We start from the raw sequence: 17,184 nt of genomic DNA, 5'->3' as shown, positions 1-17,184 counted from the left end.
TGATTGAAACAAACATCATGCCGTCCTCCGCTGGTCAGAAGGTATGACAGACCCCGCACAAGCCATTTGATCAGCTTTTGGTGGCGTGTACGTCACTCGCACGGCAGCTCTTACACGTGCATGTGAAGCTCCTCGACACGCACCCTTGAGTTCCCTGCTACGCAATATGTTCGACGAGGAGGCAGCGGCTGACTTTATACTGTAGGTCACCGACCCCAACGCGCCTCCGGTCTCCGAAAGCGCCGGCATCATCACCAGTGACTCCCTGGCTGCCGAATCTCTGAAGGGCGACGGTTCCTTCGCCGCCGGCAACCCCAAGTCCGGCATCTCTTCACAGTCCAGCGCCGGTACCACGGCCAACACCACGGACACGTCGGCCGCCCGCACTCTGAACTCGGCCTTGGACGCGGAGTCGCGCGACGCGCAGTCGGAGTGGGGCGAGCAGGTGCAGCTGAACGCAGGCAGCGGCCTGACGGGCAGCGCCCCCACGGCGTACAGCGCCAGCCAGCTGCTCGAGAAGGATCAGAAGCCGAAGGGCAAGAACATCACCGAGAGCGACGAGATGTTCAGCGCACCCAACGCCAGCTTCAACAACGAGATCGGGACCAAGAACGATCCCGGTCGCGTGGCGGAGCAGACGATGCAGCGTCAGGCCCAGAAGAGCGGCCTCGCTTCAGCGCAGCCGAAGGATAAGAGCGACAGCGGCGACCAGCCCTACTCTGTGCTGAAGGAGACGTCGGCCTAGAATAAAAGTTGAGGGCAGTTACGGTTGATGGGTTACGACATGAATTGTATGCTATTAGTACATCCGCGGCGTTTGACTGATCGGGCTAGACGGCCTAATAATAGAAGTGTACATGATTCCGACGATGACGCGGGCAGCAATTTTGTGCATGTTTCAACTAAGTCGAGGAGTTCGTCGTGTTTCAACTTGGTCGGTAGCTTCGCGCCGTTGCGGCGCGGCGGAGGAGGCGGCGGAGGCGAGAGGTTCGCGGGCGGGGGGCACAGGCCATGCGGACCCTCGCTGGAGCTGAGGTGGCCTCTTCCGACGACGCTATGCGCGCGCGTTCACCCACCAATTTGCAACTCCCCTCTCTGCTTCCCTTGCCGCTCCATGTAGCAGTCGCTGCACAGAAGCTGCTACCATGAACGGCTTCGCGGACCAAGGCCTCTCCGAGGACAGCTTCGGGCCCTCCGGCGGCGGGCTGCAGGCATTCGATGCTTTTCGTAAGTCGACCACCCTCGATTGCACGATCGCCCCGGCACCTCGCTGCGCGCCTTGCATTGCCTTTGCCCGTGCCCCTCCTGCGCGCCGGATCGCAAAGCCCTCCTTTGGTGTCCATTGACTAACACGGCCTTTGCCTCCAGCCAAGACGAAGAAAACGTACCTCCAGCAGACGACGCAGGGCGCCAACTGGACGCTGCTCTTGATAGTAACATGTGTGTGGCTCTCGATCACGGAGACGATGCGCTGGTGGGTGGGCGAGACGTCGCACACGTTCAGCGTCGAGAAGGGCGTCGGGCACGAGATGCAGATCAACCTGGACATCGTGGTGGCCATGCGCTGCGACGACCTGCACGTCAACATCCAGGACGCTTCGGGCGACCGCATCCTCGCCGGATCCGCACTGACCAAGGACCACACGCGCTGGCTGCAATGGGTCGAGAAGAGCAAAAACGTGCACAAGCTGGAGCGCAGCCAGGGCCAGAAGCGGTACGAGGAGGATGATGTGCACGACTACGTCGGCGCCAAGGTGAAGAGAAAGTTCCCCAAGACGCCGCGCTTCAGGGGCGCTGCGGACTCGTGCAGGATCTACGGCAGCCTGGATGCGAACAGGGTGCAGGGTGACTTCCACATCACGGCGAGAGGCCACGGCTACATGGCGTTCGGCGAGCACTTGGAACACAGCCGTAAGCACCAAGAAGATGGGCCAGCGCGACCAGGTTTGCTGACGAATAATGGCAGAGTTCAACTTCTCGCACCAGATCAACGAGCTCTCGTTCGGCCCTTACTACCCCTCGCTCACCAACCCGCTCGATGACACGCGCCTCGTGACGCCGACGGAGAACGACCACTTCTACAAGTTCCAGTATTATCTTTCGGTCGTACCAACGGTGTACACGGACAACAGCCACAACATTGTGACCAACCAGTACGCGGTGACGGAGCAGTCCCACAGCGTGTCGGAGGTGTCGGTGCCGGGTGTTTTCGTGAAGTTCGACATCGAGCCTATCATGCTCACCATCTCCGAGTACAACGGCGGATTCCTTGCGCTACTGATCCGGCTGGTGAACGTGGTTAGCGGCGTCATGGTCGCGGGTGGGTGGTGTTTCAGAGTGGGCGAGGCGCTGGTGGAGTTCTATGGCAAGAGAAAGAACCGGGGTGATGGGTTGGGTGTTCTGCATGGAAGGACGCCTAGCTACGACGAGAAGCGGAGCATCTGAAGCATTTGCTGTTTTTGGGGTTTCTTGGGATACAGGCGGCGTTCCGGCAGGGCTTGTGTACAAAGTTGCTTGTAGATATATCCGCGCAGGGTAGATGTGGCGCTGCAACTACGGTTGGAGTGCCAGGAATTGCTTGAGCTGGTGTTTCCCAGTGTCCTGCTGCATGGCGAGGTGAAACAGGCTGCCCGAATGGGGTGGGTGCAAGGCTGGGCAACGGGCCAATCAGCAGCGGTGACTTATCAAGGCGGATGAAGACGGCAAAAGCGCGCTGTTTCCGTCAGCATGTACTCACCTGTCCTCCAGTCCACCGCGGCCCTCAGCGACATTCCTGACCTCGGCCACACCGGAGGTAAGTCACTCATCTACTTGACCTCTTTCTACTTGCGTCTTGGCCCCAGCGACGGCTGTCACCCGCACTGCATCCCTCCTCGTCGTGCCCCTCGCGCCCCGCGACGCAACTGTATACCGCCCGACTGTTTTTCCGGCGGGTGAGTCAACTTGGCGCCGCGATGCGGATTCGGCAGAGCACTGCACCTCCGTGTCAGGCGGACCAACGAGCTGCCACCACCTCGTCCACCAGCATCGCCCCTCATGGCTTACAGATCCTTTCACGCCCCTGCTTTGACCAAGCGAGACCGAGGCCGACTCAGCATGCCCGGAAGCGTGCTGATCCGGGCGCCCGTGTCCCGGGCACGCAGGTGGTGTAGTCCTGCACCTCAACTAGTGTGTCTTAGGACCAGAGGAAAGCGGATCTGAGACGTGCCCACTCGAAGCCATGTGCTCCAAGTACGTGCTTCTTTAGCGCGTGCCTACTGAGGAACTACCCGCTGCGCGACCACTAGTTTGCAGCTTATCACGAGCCGCCGTAGCCTCACGTCGCAGACGAGGAGGCCAGCTATACCCGCTCCCCCCGCCTCCATACAACACTCTGACTGGCTACCTCTGAGACATTGCCCTTGCTTTTCTTTATCGCACTCCCGTTACAGCAGCTCTTCAGTGACAACATCAGCCCTTTCTTGGCACGCATACTCCTTCCCCGACCCTTGCTCTATATATCTGCACCTGCTCCTTCCAAAGCCATAACACGATTTCCCAAATCTTCACAAACCACACATACAACCAAAGGAAAGAGAACGTTTTCTGAAGTAGGCCTCATGGAGCTCAAAGCGTACCGATCCCATTCCATACGAGGCTTCAACACCGACGGCAGCCTTGACCGCGCGCAGCTGGACCTCCGCCTCAGTCCACATCGCCCGGAGCATTTCCTCTCCTCGGGCTCTCCGCACCGTGTCGACAGCGGCTACAACTCGCCAACATCACCGACGGGGGCAGAGCCGGCATCTACTACTGCCATGTCGCTGCCGCTAATCCGCCGTGCGCTCCCCAGGGGCGGCAGGAAACCGCACGTCTGCGTCGTTGGCGCCGGAGTCAGCGGTCTGAGATGTGCGGATATCCTGCTGCAAGCCGGGTTGAGAGTGACGGTGTTGGAAGCGAGAAATAGAGTGGGTGGACGGGTGAGTTGTCATCCCCCCCCTGGACCTTTTGGTGCTGTCATTCGTCTGTGCAAAGTTATGAGCATGACTGCTGATCTCCTTGAGCTCTGCAGCTTTGTCAAGCGAAAACGCAGGCGGGTCAAATGGTCGATCTGTAGGTTCTCTTTCCCCTGGACTCTTGTCTTTCTCTGTTTCTCTTTCTTGCCCGATTTCGACGGTTGCATCAGAATGCAGTGGCAAAGAGGTAGGGTTCTCAGTGCGAGCGCTTTCTGGACTTCATGCGCAAGGGTACTCACTTTCACACCGGTACGGATACCTCGTGGTCAGGTTGAGTCGTGTCAGCCTAACCGCTTCAGAAGGTTTCTGATCCTAGTGGAGCGTGCATTTCCCTTCCACTGAAAACAAATCATGGGAAGTGAATTTTGCACATTCCACTTTCGCCATGAGGTTCGGTAGCGCAAGTGCACTTTTCAATGCACTATCAACAGCCTCGCGATCTTCTTCAAGAACACACTGTCAAGGCGTTCAATCAGAGGCTAATTGAAGCTTGTCTGGATCGGTAGCGGACCGAACTGGATCCACGGGACTGAAGACAACCCAATCCTGGATCTCGCAAAGGAGACGGGCACCGTTACGCACAACTGGGATGGGCGACAGGCCATTTTCGACCCGAAAGGCTCGCAGCTCTCCGAAAAGGAGGCTGTTGAAGCCTCTGAGACGATATGGAGCATTATAGGTGACGGCATGGAGTTCAGCAAGCAGAACAGCGCATCGATACCGCCGACAAAAAGCCTGCTTGATTACATCCACGAAAAGACGAGCGAGCTGTACACGGATGAGAATTGGAATCACCTTCAGGAGGCTGAAAAGGAGAAGAAACGCAACCTATTGCACATTATTGCGGAAATGTGGGGTGCATTCGTCGGCAGCCCTGTCGAACGGCAGAGCCTGAGGTTCTTCTGGCTCGAGGAGTGCATCGACGGCGAAAACCTGTTTGTCGCGGAAACTTACCACAAGATTTTGGAGAGAATAGCGAAGTCCGCCTTGGAAGGTGCAGATGTCAAGTTTGGCCAACGCGTGAAGACGGTCGAAACTGTTGCCGATGAGGAGGGCAACGAAAATGGCGCCGTGCGGGTGCATCTGGCCGCCGGCCAGAGCATGCTTTTCGACGAGGTCGTCATGACCACGCCCCTGGGCTGGCTCAAGCGCAACAAGGACACCGCATTCGTGCCGCCGCTGCCCGAACGCTTGTCCGATGCCATCGACAGCATCGGTTACGGCTGCCTCGACAAGTTCTACATCAGTTTTCCAACCGCGTTCTGGGAAGAGACTCTTTCACCTTCCCCGTCGACCACCTCCCCGGCCCCCGTCCCGACCTCCGCCCGCCAAGCCGTACCCAACACCACCGCCACCACCGCACCCGTCCACCAGCCGGACCAGACCGCCGCCGCGGACGACAACAGCGGCAATCGCCACCACTACCCCGGCTTCGCGCAATGGACGTCCCCGCTCTACGCATCCTCCACCAACCCCAACCACTGGAGCCAAGAATGCGTCAACATGGCCGCCCTGCCCGGCTTCACCGCCCACCCAACCCTCCTCTTCTACACCTTCGGCCCCACCTCGCAGCACCTCGCCTCCCTCCTCCTCAGCGCCTCCGACTCCTCGGACACTAACAAACAACAGCAACTCCTCCTCGCCTTCTTCGCCCCCTACTACACCCGCCTCCCCAACTTCAACCCCCACAACCCCTTGCACCAGCCCTCCTCCGTCCTCGCCACCGCCTGGACCAACGACGAGCTGGCGGGCTACGGCAGCTACTGCAATTTCCAGACGGGCCTGGAGAGCGGCGACGACGACGTGGAGGCCATGCGGCGCGGCTTGCCCGAGCGAAGGGTGTGGTTTGCGGGGGAGCACACGGCGAGTTTTTTGGCCTTGGGGACGGTGACGGGCGCGTATTGGAGCGGGGAGGGCGTGGGGAGGGCGATCGGCTGGGCTTATAACGGCGGGGATGGGGATGGGGATGGCGATGGCGATGGTCAGCGGCAGATGAAGGAGGGTTTGGCGGGAGGGGACGGGGCGGCGGAGGATTGATTAGCTGACGGGCGGAGGAAGGAGGCGCGTTTTTTCTTTCTTTTTTTTTTCTGCGGCCTCGTGGTGATTGGGGACGGGGTTTCAGGGGTTCGTGGTGTGCTTTTTCGCGTCTTGCTATTCTTTCTTGCAGGAGTTGGGAGGGTTGCTAGTCCACGTAGGTTAGTTGTATGAGAAACCAACTGGTGCGTGCTCGCAAGTCCGGCTCGAAGAGACTGGTCCGCTATCCTCTTGCCCGATTCCATGTCTCTTGTTGGGGGTAAGGAGATTGTCAAAGACGTGAGGGACGAAGTCAAGCGCAGACGAGACTTGATGGAAGGACCTCGTCCTCGACTGATATATTCCTCACCAACTCCCCACTTCCCAAACGAAATCGCATTCGTGCATCGGCCTGATGCACGCTCATCATCCAAAAGGGCGCTCGCAAGAGGGGAGGGAAAGAAATTCTCCAATCCATGCCGGCTTCCCTGCCTACGCCTCGTGCATCATCCCTAGACTGATTGCCCCATCACAACGGAGCCAACGCCCCTCACCTCACAGCCGTTCTCCCTCCTTCCCTAATCGATACAAGTTTTACCCCATTGCCTACTTTTTCCCCCATTTATCTGGTGGAACCTCCGCAACCCGTCAAACATCCATCGACGACGACGCCATCTTTCTCGCACGCGTCAGATATCCACCAGTCCGTACTCTAACCAAACACACAACCAATAGAAGAACCGAAAAAACAAGAGCCTGAGATCCAGAAGAAGACAAGCGGAAACGAAACCTGGAAAAAGGGGGCCTGCGCAAGGTGGGCCAGGGTAATAGTTAAGAGATGTGGGAATAGACAAACGAAAAGCGGTGCTAGCAGCAGCTTGCCGTCCCGACGCCGTGAAAATGACTTTATTCATTATTGAATTTGGTTTTTTTCTTTTGGGTATTTTTATTTTTTTGTTGAACTGCTCAACGCCTTGAAACCAAATCGTTCGGAAGGATTCGATTGGGAAGGAGGAGCAAGAAATGGGGTAGGGATGGCTCATTTCACATAACCCTCCTCAATCTTGAGTATGACATCGTAGACGTCGTAAAAAAAAAAAAAAAGCAACAAAAGCATCAGTAGCGGCCACATTATCGTGGTGACCCCTTGGCTGACTGTGCCCTGCGCTTGTGTTCCTGCTGATGCATACGCCTTCTCCGCAGCATCAGCAGTGACTGTAGAAATATTAAAGATGCCCAATCGTCCGACTTACTACTCCGGGCTGGCTTCCAGCACCTCCCGCTCCCGCGCCTCTTCCAGCTCGCTCAATATTTCTGGAAGCATTCCCTCGACATCCTCTTCTCTGATGCCCAATGCTCCCATGATGAGCCGTTTATACTCGGTCTGCCGCTCACCCATGCCTGCAACGCTCAGGTTCTGCACAACCTCGTTTACCAGGCCCCGGCGTATCTTTTGGGCATTGCTGAGGCTGAGCGCCAGCCGCAGTCTTTCTCGGATGGCGGCTTCGCTCCCGGCGTTGCCGTCTTGTTGCGGCTCGGCGTTGGCTTCTGCGTCTCCTATGCGCTGTTGCAGCTCGGCCTGCTGTTCCAGTTCCATGAGCGCCTCCGCTTCCCGTGTGAGAGCCTCCATCTCTTCCTCTTGCAGTCTTGCATCCTCTTCCCATACCGGATCGTCCAAAGTGTCTCCGATCACGCTGTCGACCTCGGCGATGCCCATGTCCCTCAGCTGTCTCTTCAGTGCATCAACTTCGGCTTGCCGTTTCCGCATTACTCGCTCCGCATCTGCTGCTTCGGCGTCCTTTTCTACAAGCTCTTCTTCGTACGCACCGGCTAATTGTTCAAACTTTTCGTTCAACGTCGGCGCGATTTTAGTCATCAAAGTCTGTGCGGTCTGACTGCGGAACTGGTGTGGTGATGCGATTTGTTGGAGGTTGCTTCCGTTGTGCAAGCCAGGGAAGGTTGTGCTGCCATTGAGGCCAAGTCTTCCGTCCGGCGCAAAGGGGGATGAAGACATGCCGCGATGTCGTCCATCGCGACGGCGAGCGTTTAGTTCGCGGATTAGATCGTCAGCGGTCTCGCCCAGGTGGTTTGGAATGTCGACCGCAACACTACGACCGAGTAGAGCGCGAACACATTTCCGCGCGCCGTGTCGTGCTGCAATCATGATCGCCGTGTCACCATTCTTGTCCTGATTGTTAAGTAGGCGCGTGACTTCCTCGGGTTTCCAAGTCTCGCTGAGCTTGTTAATGATGCAATCCAGATAGTAGCGGGCGCAGGTGTATTTGTTTTTGCTGCTTGTGGTGGCGGCAATGTGGTGGAAGACGGTGCTGCCGAACCAGTCAGTGCGCACAACGGTTGGCTGCAGGATCTTGATCATCTGAGGCATCGTCTTCTTGTCGAAGTTGTTGGTGAACATGACTGCACGCATGAGGGGTGTCTCGAGGTTGTTAGACAGGGACTCGGTGCGCGCCCCACGGCGGATGAGGTCTTTCACTACGTCCACGTCGCCCATGGCAGCAGCCCAGTGCAAGGCTGAGTGCCCCTTTTCGTCTATCATGCGGTCCAGATTGACACCTGGCGGCGGCTCTGGGGGAGCAGGAAAGCGATCTTCTGATTCCAGAAGCATGAAGTAGTCTAACAAAGCATCCGCCCAGATCTGGTGCGCGCGATCCTGCGCAGACGGTTGGTCCACATCACGCTTCCGCTTGCGTCCTCCTTGTGAGTAGTGAACACCATGCAATAGATTGTGCTCCTCCATCTCGGACTCGGCGATTGTGACATTGTCGGGCGTCTCCTCGTCGGCATATTGGAGGCTCTCTCGCTCGTAGAGGTCTTCGCTCACTTGGCTGGGGGCTGCATAAGCGACTGAGACATTGTCAGCAGATGTCAATGCAAGCTGGCGGCAACGTAGCACTCACCGGGTGCTCGTCGAGCTGCGGCGGCGCGCGCGGCCTTGGGTCTTGACGACGCAGCGGTAGCATGCTTGGGGGCAGGCGGCGGACTCCGGTCGCCCGGGACGTAGTCGAGAATGGGGGCGAGCTTGTCAAGGATGCCGTTGCGCTCGGCGAGGTTGCGGCCGTCGTGAAGCGGAATCCAGGTTCCTGCGGCGGCCCTTTCAGTGTGCTGCTATGCGATGGCAGCGCGGCGACACCTACCCTGGTATTTGCCGTATCCACCCTGGACCTTCTCGTGCACGCCCTTCTGGACCTCGCGCTCAAGGATGCGGGTGCGGGCAGGCTTGTCGAAGTCGGCGACCTTCAGGATGTGGGTGGCATTGATCCAGTCGTCGGCGCGGCGGCGCATGACATGGTTGCCGGCGACATTGAACTCGTAGACGGGGACCTGCGGGCGGCGATGATGTCAGCTCCAGCTGTGGGGGAGGCTTCGCGCAACGGGCGGGGGCAACTCACATTGCTGTAGGTGGCCGAGTAGATCCTGCCGCTGGTGTCGGGCGGCATGATGAGGACTGCGAGCAGCGGCGTGGCGGGGCGGGACTGTCGATGCGGCGTGCAATTGTCGCAGTCGCGCGGTCTGCTGGCGACGTGTCAGCGGAGACGCGTGGGACACGCTGCTGGGTCGCGGGCGAAGAATTCGGGGTCAGGTGACCCTTCATCGGCAGCCTAATTGGCCCTGCCCTGCCCTACCCTACCACGCTGCTCGGCCGCCAACGACGCAAGCCTGGCGCTTGCCTGCAGCTGCCACAATCTGCTTACGTGAATAGTGGAATCCCACGCCCGCAGCTCAACCTCGCTCGCATCATGGGCCTCCACTGCTTGCGCAGCGAGAACAGGCGTCGCGGGCACAGCATGCTCGAACCCTTCGTACTTCGTACTCACACCCCTGGGGCCACGGGCTGGAGTCGGCGGCTGGCGCAGCGGCAACAACGCCTAAGCTGCGCCTGAGCTGCGCCTGTGCCCGACAGTTCCGCCTCCGACGCCGCCATCTCCGAGCTCCTACGTCGGCGAGCGAGCCCACGTTGCCCTCTGCGAACAGCGGGCTGACGCGCGTCCCACTGCGCCTGCGTGCGCGGCAGATGGATACCCGTCACACAGGCCAATCAAACTCGCTGCGCCATACGAAAACGACCTGATGCTCGGCCTAGCTGCAGTGCTGATAAGATTGTTCATTATTATGCCCTGCCTCTTCTGCTCTTTGGAGCTCTTGTGCTGCTTCGACAATCTTTGAACTCACTTGGACCGCTGGCGCAGCCAAGTCTGTCTCGCCATGCGTCTCACAAACCTCTCTCTGTTTACCGGCCTCGCCGCCAGCGCCTCTTTCGAGACCACCCTCGCCGCGGCCGACTTCAGCGAAGAATCCCCGGTTCCGTTGGAAAATGCTAACCATGTCTTCAACGCCCTCCATTCATCTATGCGCCAATGGGGCTCTTCCTTGAGCCACAACGGCATGTCCTTCTTCCTCGCATCTGTGCCCGAAGGAGTTCAGTTCTACCATGGCAGGTCCAGCAACGAGTCTGTCAAGGGCATGGAATGGCTGGCATTTGAGCCCGAGCATGCTTTGGTCTTTGCCAGACCTCACGGCCCGCCGCATCGAGGTGGTCCGGGCCGAGGCCCTCCCGGACAAGGCCCTCCCGGACAGGGCCCTCCCGGACAGGGTCCTCCGCCACCAGTTCCGGCCGGAGAAACGACCCCGGAGCACAAGGGACATCATGGGTGGGGAAAGCCGCCACACGGCGAAGCATACCACCCGGACTGGCAGCGTCCCGGTTGGGAGAAGCATCACGGAGCCGACCGCCAAGCACCAATGGAAAAGAGGGACCCCAAGGCCAAAGACGACAGTGCTGGAGGTTATCTGCATACCTACCGTACCAAGCACAACCTATCCCTCCTGTACATTGACGGCATGTCTGCCGGCAAGACGCAGAAAGGAACCTTGGACTCCACCGATGCCATCTTGCTCGGAGTGGACATAGAAGAGCACAACCGGCACATGTGGGACTTTGACCGTGGTCAAGCGCTCTGCAACTTGACCCGTGATGAATGGGGCAACCGCATCGACGGTTTTCTACGCATGGAGATGGGCTTCGAGATCATACTTTGCGACTTCGAGAAGCATCTTGACGTGGATCGCGTCACCCAGACAGCTGGCCGGAATTCCAATGACCGGGGTCGGCCCAGAGGCGGATTCGGCGACCTGACCTACTACCGCGCCGTGGCGTCTCGATTCGACGGCATCGGAGGTAACCGTGTGTCTGTCAACTACGAGGACTTCGTCACGGCCTTCATTTACGATATTGACCTCTTCAATGGCGACGTTCTTCCGCGCCTCACCAATGTCTCCAACGAGACCCTAAGTCTGATTCACAACGATGTGACACAGCTTGTCATGTCCCGTCCCTCTCCAGCTTATGGCAAGATCCAGCCGACTACGAACTGGCAGGCTGTAGCAGATTTGGTTGTTGAACGTTATTCCGACCGAGTCCAGTATCTCGCCACGTTTTCCGATTTGGAGACGCTGCAGGGGGAAGCTGAGCAAGCTCTCAAGCCGTTCATTGACTATGCAGCTCGCGACAGCGATGCGGAAATCGAGCGCTGCGCAGCGCAGTACCTACCGGTCTCCTCGCTCGAGTCTCTTCACACTGCTCCAGTTGCTGCCCAGGCGATCCATGCGGTGACATCCTCCATCTGCAGCACGCTTGTCTCCGTATCCAACGCCACTGATGCGGATGGCGCCAAGTCTGCTGTGCAGGACCTGATGTCGTATCTCCAGTGGACCACGTGGAAGCGATGCCGTGGTTGCAGCGCCGAGGAGGTTTGCTTCATCCCGATTTGGCCCGCTGGCCGCAAGCAGGACTACGAGAACCCTCAGTGCCAGAGCAGCCTCCCGAGCTCGCATGATCCCGAGGACTCTTACTGGGGTGGTTGGGGGCCAGGACCCAGGCCCCCTAAGGATGGAGAGGGCATGATCCAGCAGGAGAAGTATCCGGGACCGCCGCCATTTGGACCCTACCCGCCGCCGCCCTATGGTCACTACCCGCCGCCTCACAACGATGATGTTCCGCCGCCGCCGCCTCACGGTGACCGTCCTCCTCCGCCTCATGGCGACCGTCCTCCTCCGCCTCATGGCGACCGTCCTCCGCCTCATGGCGACCGCCCCCCAATGCCTCATGGCGACCGCCCCCCTCGCCCTCCCCATGGTGACCATCTTCCTCCTCCCCCTCCTCATGGCGACCACCTCCCTCCTCAGACCCACGGCGACCGTCCTCCGATGCCTCATGGCAATCCTCCTCCTCCCCACAGCGATCGTCCCCTTCCCCCACCTAATGGCGACCGCCCACCTCCTCCGCCTCATGGCGATCGTCTCCCACCTCCTCCACCCCATGGCGACCGTCTTCCACCGCCCCCTGGAGACCATTCCCCGCCTCCTCACCGCGAGCATCACGGTCCGTGGTGGTGATTGACAGAAAAAGGCGGTGGAGGGACTGCCATGGTGTTCGAGATGCGGCAGGAAACAAGAGCGCGCAAATGTAGACGATAAAGGATAGTTTCATTCAGGACGCAGTGTTTTATACCCACATAATTTAGAATCTGGTAGTTAGTACGAATGTAGAGCAGTCGAGGTGCCGCAACCACTGTGTCCGAAGAATCCCTTGGTCATCTCGCTACACCGCACCAGGCAGGGTCAGGCCGAACAGCAGCCGAGTTGCGGAGCAGGACGCGGTGGCGGAAACCAGGATGCCAAGGGTGCGCAAGCGAATCAGGCGACCCCCGCCCGGGAGGGTTGAGCAGATTACGATTACTGCCTCACCACCTTCCCGCCGCACTCGCGCGCCGAGCACGAGCTCCAGCGGCGGGTGGGGAGCTGATGCGAGGGCGGACGTAACCGAGACGCGCAGGCCGGGGAGACGAGCAATTTATACGTCCATTGCGGGAGGTGCGCCGGCAAGCGCAGCAGCGGCGCGGTGCACGATTGCGAAACGTGCTCAAACTCACGCGTCCCCATCTGGGATGTGCGCCAAGGGTGCGGTGGCAGTCCAACCCTTCACTAACCACTACATATCTGCTCGTGCTCGCTGCTGCTGCATTCCCGCCTCCCGTCTCCACCGTCGTCCGCATTCCATCCTCCTCGCCGTCGACAACCTCCGGCCCTGATAGCCTAATCCCGGACCGCCGATCGCTCAGGATGGACATGAGTTCGATGTCGGGCATGGCCATGTCAACGATGGCCTCGTCCATGGACATGGCCTCGTCAATGACCATGGCCATGTCGTCAACCGGGACTGCGGCGGCTGCCTCGGCCACCAGCACCATGGACATGTCGTCGATGGACATGGGCGGCGACTGCCAGGTTTCGGTAAGCATCCTTGCAAACTCTTCAGCAGCGCGCGTCCGATCTAACATTGTTGCAGATGTTGTGGAACTGGTACACTATCGATGCCTGTATGTGAAATACTCTCCGTGTTCCCCTGGTCGGGGATCTCCCTCGACCCTGGCGCCGGAAAAAGTCACGATCTGCGACTAAGCTTCCTGACCAAACCACGCAGGCTTCCTCACCACATCATGGCACATCACCTCGCGGGGCATGTTCGCCGGGTCCTGCATTGGCGTAATCCTGATGGTCATGCTGCTCGAGTTCCTCCGCCGCGCCGCAAAGGAGTACGACCGCCTGCTTCTGCGGCAGCACCAGCGCGCCGTGTTCGCCGAGGCTTCCTCGTCCGGCAGCTCCACGCCGCAACGGACCCCGGCGCCTACATCTGCACCCGAGCTCGCTCCCTCCAGCTGCTGTGACAACACCGATTCGATTGAAAGCGAGAAGAACGAGCCCTCCAAGCCAGCAGCCGCCGTTACCACCGCCGCCAGGACCGCCGCTTTTCCGCCGAGCAGGAGGACGACGAGGTTCAGGCCGAACGTCATGCAACAAGCCATCCGGGCGTTTTTGCACCTGCTGCAGTTTGCGCTGGCGTACTTTGTCATGCTGCTCGCCATGTACTACAACGGCTACCTGATCATCTGCATTTTCATTGGCGCATTTTTGGGCGCATTCATCTTTTCGTGGGAGAGCGTAGAGGTGGCCGTCGGAGGCGCCACTGGAATGTGAGTAGCAGCGCACCTTTCTCGTGGGATTTTCATGGCTAACTTCCGGTGACAGGGGAGTGGAAGAAGATCCCACCGTCTGCTGCGGTTAATAGAAGGTTGTTCTGGAAGGTTGTTCTGGAAGGCTGCGCGTGTGCATTATTAAGATACCATTGGAGAAGATAATGACAGACCCTATAATGATCCATGCCCGCGTATTCTCAGCGGACTATGAAACAGCATGCACGGGACTTTGGAACGACGTGACGAGTAGAAAGGTCAGCCTGAGCGGGCGCACGTTCGGCGAATCACAGCGTCCCAGTAGAAGCGAGCTTCGAGCGCCTGGCTTACTCGGAAGATCTCGCCTCGCATGGGAAGCAAGGTCAGTAGTCCAAGTCAGACGGGCATGAGCCTTGAATCGCAGAACGTGAGAGCACTCCTTGGCGAGTTCCGTTGGCGGTTGAGCGTGCCGGGCTGTCGAAGGTCAGTCGGGGACACCGGAGATTGTCCGGATCGGCGTAGGGTGGTGAACAAAAGTCCCTTGGGACGCGACGTAGCTTTGAAAGCTCGCGCTGTGACTCAAGCTGCTCCCGCGCCCTCCGACAGACAGCTTCGCTCCCCAAGCTACCTCCCTGCCGGCGACACCTCCGCGACCGCTCTCCACAGAATCCTCGCGCGAATTCGTGCCTCCGGACGCAGCAATGGCCGCAGAACTCGTCGACCACTCCCCGCACCACCCCGCGCCCGCGCCGCCCGTTGCAACGGCCAAGAACCTCGTGCTCATAGACAACTACGACTCCTTCACCTGGAACATCTACCAGTATCTTGTCCTCGAGGGCGCCACCGTCACCGTCCTCCGCAATGACGAGGTCACCCTCGACGAGCTCATCGCGAAGAACCCGACCCAGCTGGTCGTGAGCCCTGGGCCCGGCCACCCCGAGACCGACTCCGGCATAAGCAGGGACGCCATCAGACACTTTGCGGGCAAGATCCCCATCCTGGGCGTGTGCATGGGCGAGTGCGTTGTCTCCGAGTCATAGCTGCGACGAAGCCCTCCGCTAATCCTTCGTGCCCCCAGGCAATGCATCTACTCTGTCTACGGCGGCCGTGTCGACGTGACGGGCGAAATTCTGCACGGAAAGACTTCGCCGCTGCGCCATGACGGTAAGGGCGTGTACGCGAACGTCCCTCAAGACGTGGCCGTGACGAGATACCACTCGCTCGCCGGCACCCATCCTACGCTTCCCGAGTGCCTTGAAGTCTCAGCATGGATTGCGGTCGGCCCGGACGGTGGCAAGGGTATAATCATGGGTGTCAGGCACAAGGAATATGTCATTGAGGGTGTGCAATACCACCCGGAGAGCATCTTGACAGAGGACGGCCGGACGCAGATCAAGAACTTTTTGAAGATGCAGGGAGGCACCTGGGCTGAGAACGAGAAGCTCTCCAAGGCCCAGCCAGCTGCTGCGACCGCCCCCAACGGCGCTATTGTTGTCGACAAGAAGACTTCCATCCTGGAGAAGATCTTCGATCACCGCCGTGCGGCTGTTGCCGCGCAGAAGGAGATTCCTTCTCAGAGGCCCGTGGATCTGCAGGCTGCGTTTGACATGGACATCGCCCCGCCTCTCATTTCTTTCCCCGATCGTCTCAGGCAGTCGCCTTACCGGCTGTCGTTGATGGCGGAGATTAAGCGCGCGTCACCCTCCAAGGGCATCATTTCACTGTCGACGTGCGCGCCTCAGCAGGCTCGGACCTACGCGCTCGCAGGTGCCAGCACGATCTCTGTCCTCACCGAGCCCGAATGGTTCAAGGGAAGCATTGATGACCTGAAGCTTGTGCGCCAGGCTCTGGAAGGCATGCCCAACCGCCCGGCCATTCTGCGCAAGGAATTCATCTTTGACGAGTACCAGATCCTGGAGGCCAGGCTGGCTGGTGCCGATACTGTTCTTCTGATCGTCAAGATGCTGGACGAAGCCACTCTGAAGAAGCTATATCACTACTCTCAGTCGCTTGGCATGGAACCTCTAGTGGAGGTCAACACGGCTGATGAGATGCACATTGCCGTGAATCTCGGAGCGAAGGTCATCGGCGTGAACAACCGCAACCTGACCAACTTCGAGGTGGACTTGGAAACCACCAGCAGGCTGATGGACATCGTCCCCAAGGAAACCATTGTCTGCGCTCTCAGCGGTATTTCCGGCCCCAAGGACGTCGAGCCGTACGAGAAGAACGGCGTCGGTGCCGTTCTCGTCGGCGAGGCTCTGATGAGGGCTTCCAACACCGCTCAATTCATCGCGCAGCTCCTGGGCGGCTCGGACGAAACGGTCCAGGCCGCCCCTCGCGCAGCACCGCTCGTCAAGATCTGCGGCACGCGGTCGGCCGAGGCCGCAAAGACGGCCATCGAGGCGGGCGCCGACCTCATCGGCATCATCCTCGTCGAAGGCCGCACGCGGTGCGTCTCGAACGAAACGGCCCTCGAGATCTCCCACGTCATCCACAACACACCGAAGCCGCACGCGTCCACCACCCCAACAACAACAACCTCCTCCAGCACCCCCCTCCTCCCCACCGCCGCAACCGACTTCTTCGCGCACACCGCCCAGCACCACGTCTCGCACCCCACCCGCGCCCTCCTCGTCGGCGTCTTCCGCAACCAACCCCTCGCCCACATCCTCGCCCAGCAGCGCGCCCTCGGCCTCGACGTCGTCCAGCTGCACGGCGACGAGCCCGTCGAGTGGGCCCGCAGCATCCCCGTGCCCGTCATCCACGCCTTCAGGCCCGGCCAGCCCGGCGCCGCGCGCCGCGGCTACCACGCCCTCGCGCTGCTCGACGCGGGCGCCGGCGGCTCCGGGCAGAAGCTCGATCTGGGGGAGGTGAGGGGCGCGTTGGAGGCGGATCCGGGGCTGAGGGTCTTGTTGGCGGGGGGGTTGGGGCCGGAGAATGTGGGGGAGGTGTTGGAGGGGTTGGGGGGGCTGAGGGAGAGGGTGGTGGGTGTGGATGTGAGCAGTGGGGTGGAGGTGGAGGGGAGGCAGGATTTGCAGCGGATTAGGGCGTTTGTGGAGGCGGCGAAGGGGGCTTGAGTTTCTTTTTAGTTTTTTTTTTATAGATGGCTGAGTGGTTTCGTTTGGGTTGGGGGTGGTTGGGGG

At 59.6% G+C, this 17,184-nt stretch overlaps 7 protein-coding genes across 7 annotated transcripts; 6 read left to right on the top strand and 1 right to left on the bottom strand.

Annotated features, from left to right (window-relative positions):
- Nucleotides 1-17: 17 nt before the first annotated feature.
- BKCO1_320007 (cell surface protein) lies at nucleotides 18-745 on the top strand (the record flags this gene model as incomplete). The annotated part of the gene is made up of 2 exons (XM_020274462.1): nucleotides 18-41; nucleotides 206-745. The coding sequence occupies 2 exons, from the start codon at nucleotides 18-20 to the stop codon at nucleotides 743-745; spliced, it is 564 nt and encodes a 187-aa protein (XP_020129544.1).
- A 400-nt stretch (nucleotides 746-1,145) lies between these two features.
- BKCO1_320006 (copii-coated vesicle protein) lies at nucleotides 1,146-2,445 on the top strand (the record flags this gene model as incomplete). Its single annotated transcript, XM_020274451.1, has 3 exons — nucleotides 1,146-1,227; nucleotides 1,369-1,911; nucleotides 1,967-2,445. The coding sequence occupies 3 exons, from the start codon at nucleotides 1,146-1,148 to the stop codon at nucleotides 2,443-2,445; spliced, it is 1,104 nt and encodes a 367-aa protein (XP_020129545.1).
- A 2,237-nt stretch (nucleotides 2,446-4,682) lies between these two features.
- BKCO1_320005 (amine oxidase) lies at nucleotides 4,683-6,032 on the top strand (the record flags this gene model as incomplete). The annotated part of the gene is made up of 1 exon (XM_020274440.1): nucleotides 4,683-6,032. One exon carries the CDS (start codon nucleotides 4,683-4,685, stop codon nucleotides 6,030-6,032), a length of 1,350 nt encoding a protein of 449 aa, XP_020129542.1.
- A 1,228-nt stretch (nucleotides 6,033-7,260) lies between these two features.
- Nucleotides 7,261-9,466, bottom strand: BKCO1_320004 (apses-domain-containing protein; the record flags this gene model as incomplete). The annotated part of the gene is made up of 4 exons (XM_020274429.1): nucleotides 7,261-8,873; nucleotides 8,927-9,109; nucleotides 9,164-9,350; nucleotides 9,419-9,466. The coding sequence occupies 4 exons, from the start codon at nucleotides 9,464-9,466 to the stop codon at nucleotides 7,261-7,263; spliced, it is 2,031 nt and encodes a 676-aa protein (XP_020129543.1).
- Nucleotides 9,467-10,232: 766 nt separating this feature from the next.
- Nucleotides 10,233-12,422, top strand: BKCO1_320003 (uncharacterized protein; the record flags this gene model as incomplete). Its single annotated transcript, XM_020274418.1, has 1 exon — nucleotides 10,233-12,422. The coding sequence occupies one exon, from the start codon at nucleotides 10,233-10,235 to the stop codon at nucleotides 12,420-12,422; it is 2,190 nt and encodes a 729-aa protein (XP_020129547.1).
- Nucleotides 12,423-13,148: 726 nt separating this feature from the next.
- Nucleotides 13,149-14,151, top strand: BKCO1_320002 (ctr copper transporter family protein; the record flags this gene model as incomplete). Its single annotated transcript, XM_020274407.1, has 4 exons — nucleotides 13,149-13,319; nucleotides 13,375-13,405; nucleotides 13,510-14,059; nucleotides 14,115-14,151. 4 exons carry the CDS (start codon nucleotides 13,149-13,151, stop codon nucleotides 14,149-14,151), a joined length of 789 nt encoding a protein of 262 aa, XP_020129548.1.
- A 588-nt stretch (nucleotides 14,152-14,739) lies between these two features.
- On the top strand, nucleotides 14,740-17,118 carry BKCO1_320001 (anthranilate synthase component 2; the record flags this gene model as incomplete). The annotated part of the gene is made up of 2 exons (XM_020274380.1): nucleotides 14,740-15,056; nucleotides 15,117-17,118. 2 exons carry the CDS (start codon nucleotides 14,740-14,742, stop codon nucleotides 17,116-17,118), a joined length of 2,319 nt encoding a protein of 772 aa, XP_020129546.1.
- Between the last annotated feature and the right edge of the window lie 66 nt (nucleotides 17,119-17,184).

This window comes from Diplodia corticola, assembly GCF_001883845.1.
Source record: "Diplodia corticola strain CBS 112549 chromosome Unknown scaffold32, whole genome shotgun sequence".
In the NCBI taxonomy this organism is placed as follows: Eukaryota; Fungi; Ascomycota; class Dothideomycetes; order Botryosphaeriales; family Botryosphaeriaceae; genus Diplodia; species Diplodia corticola.
This window is presented reverse-complemented; position numbering and strand designations above follow the sequence as displayed.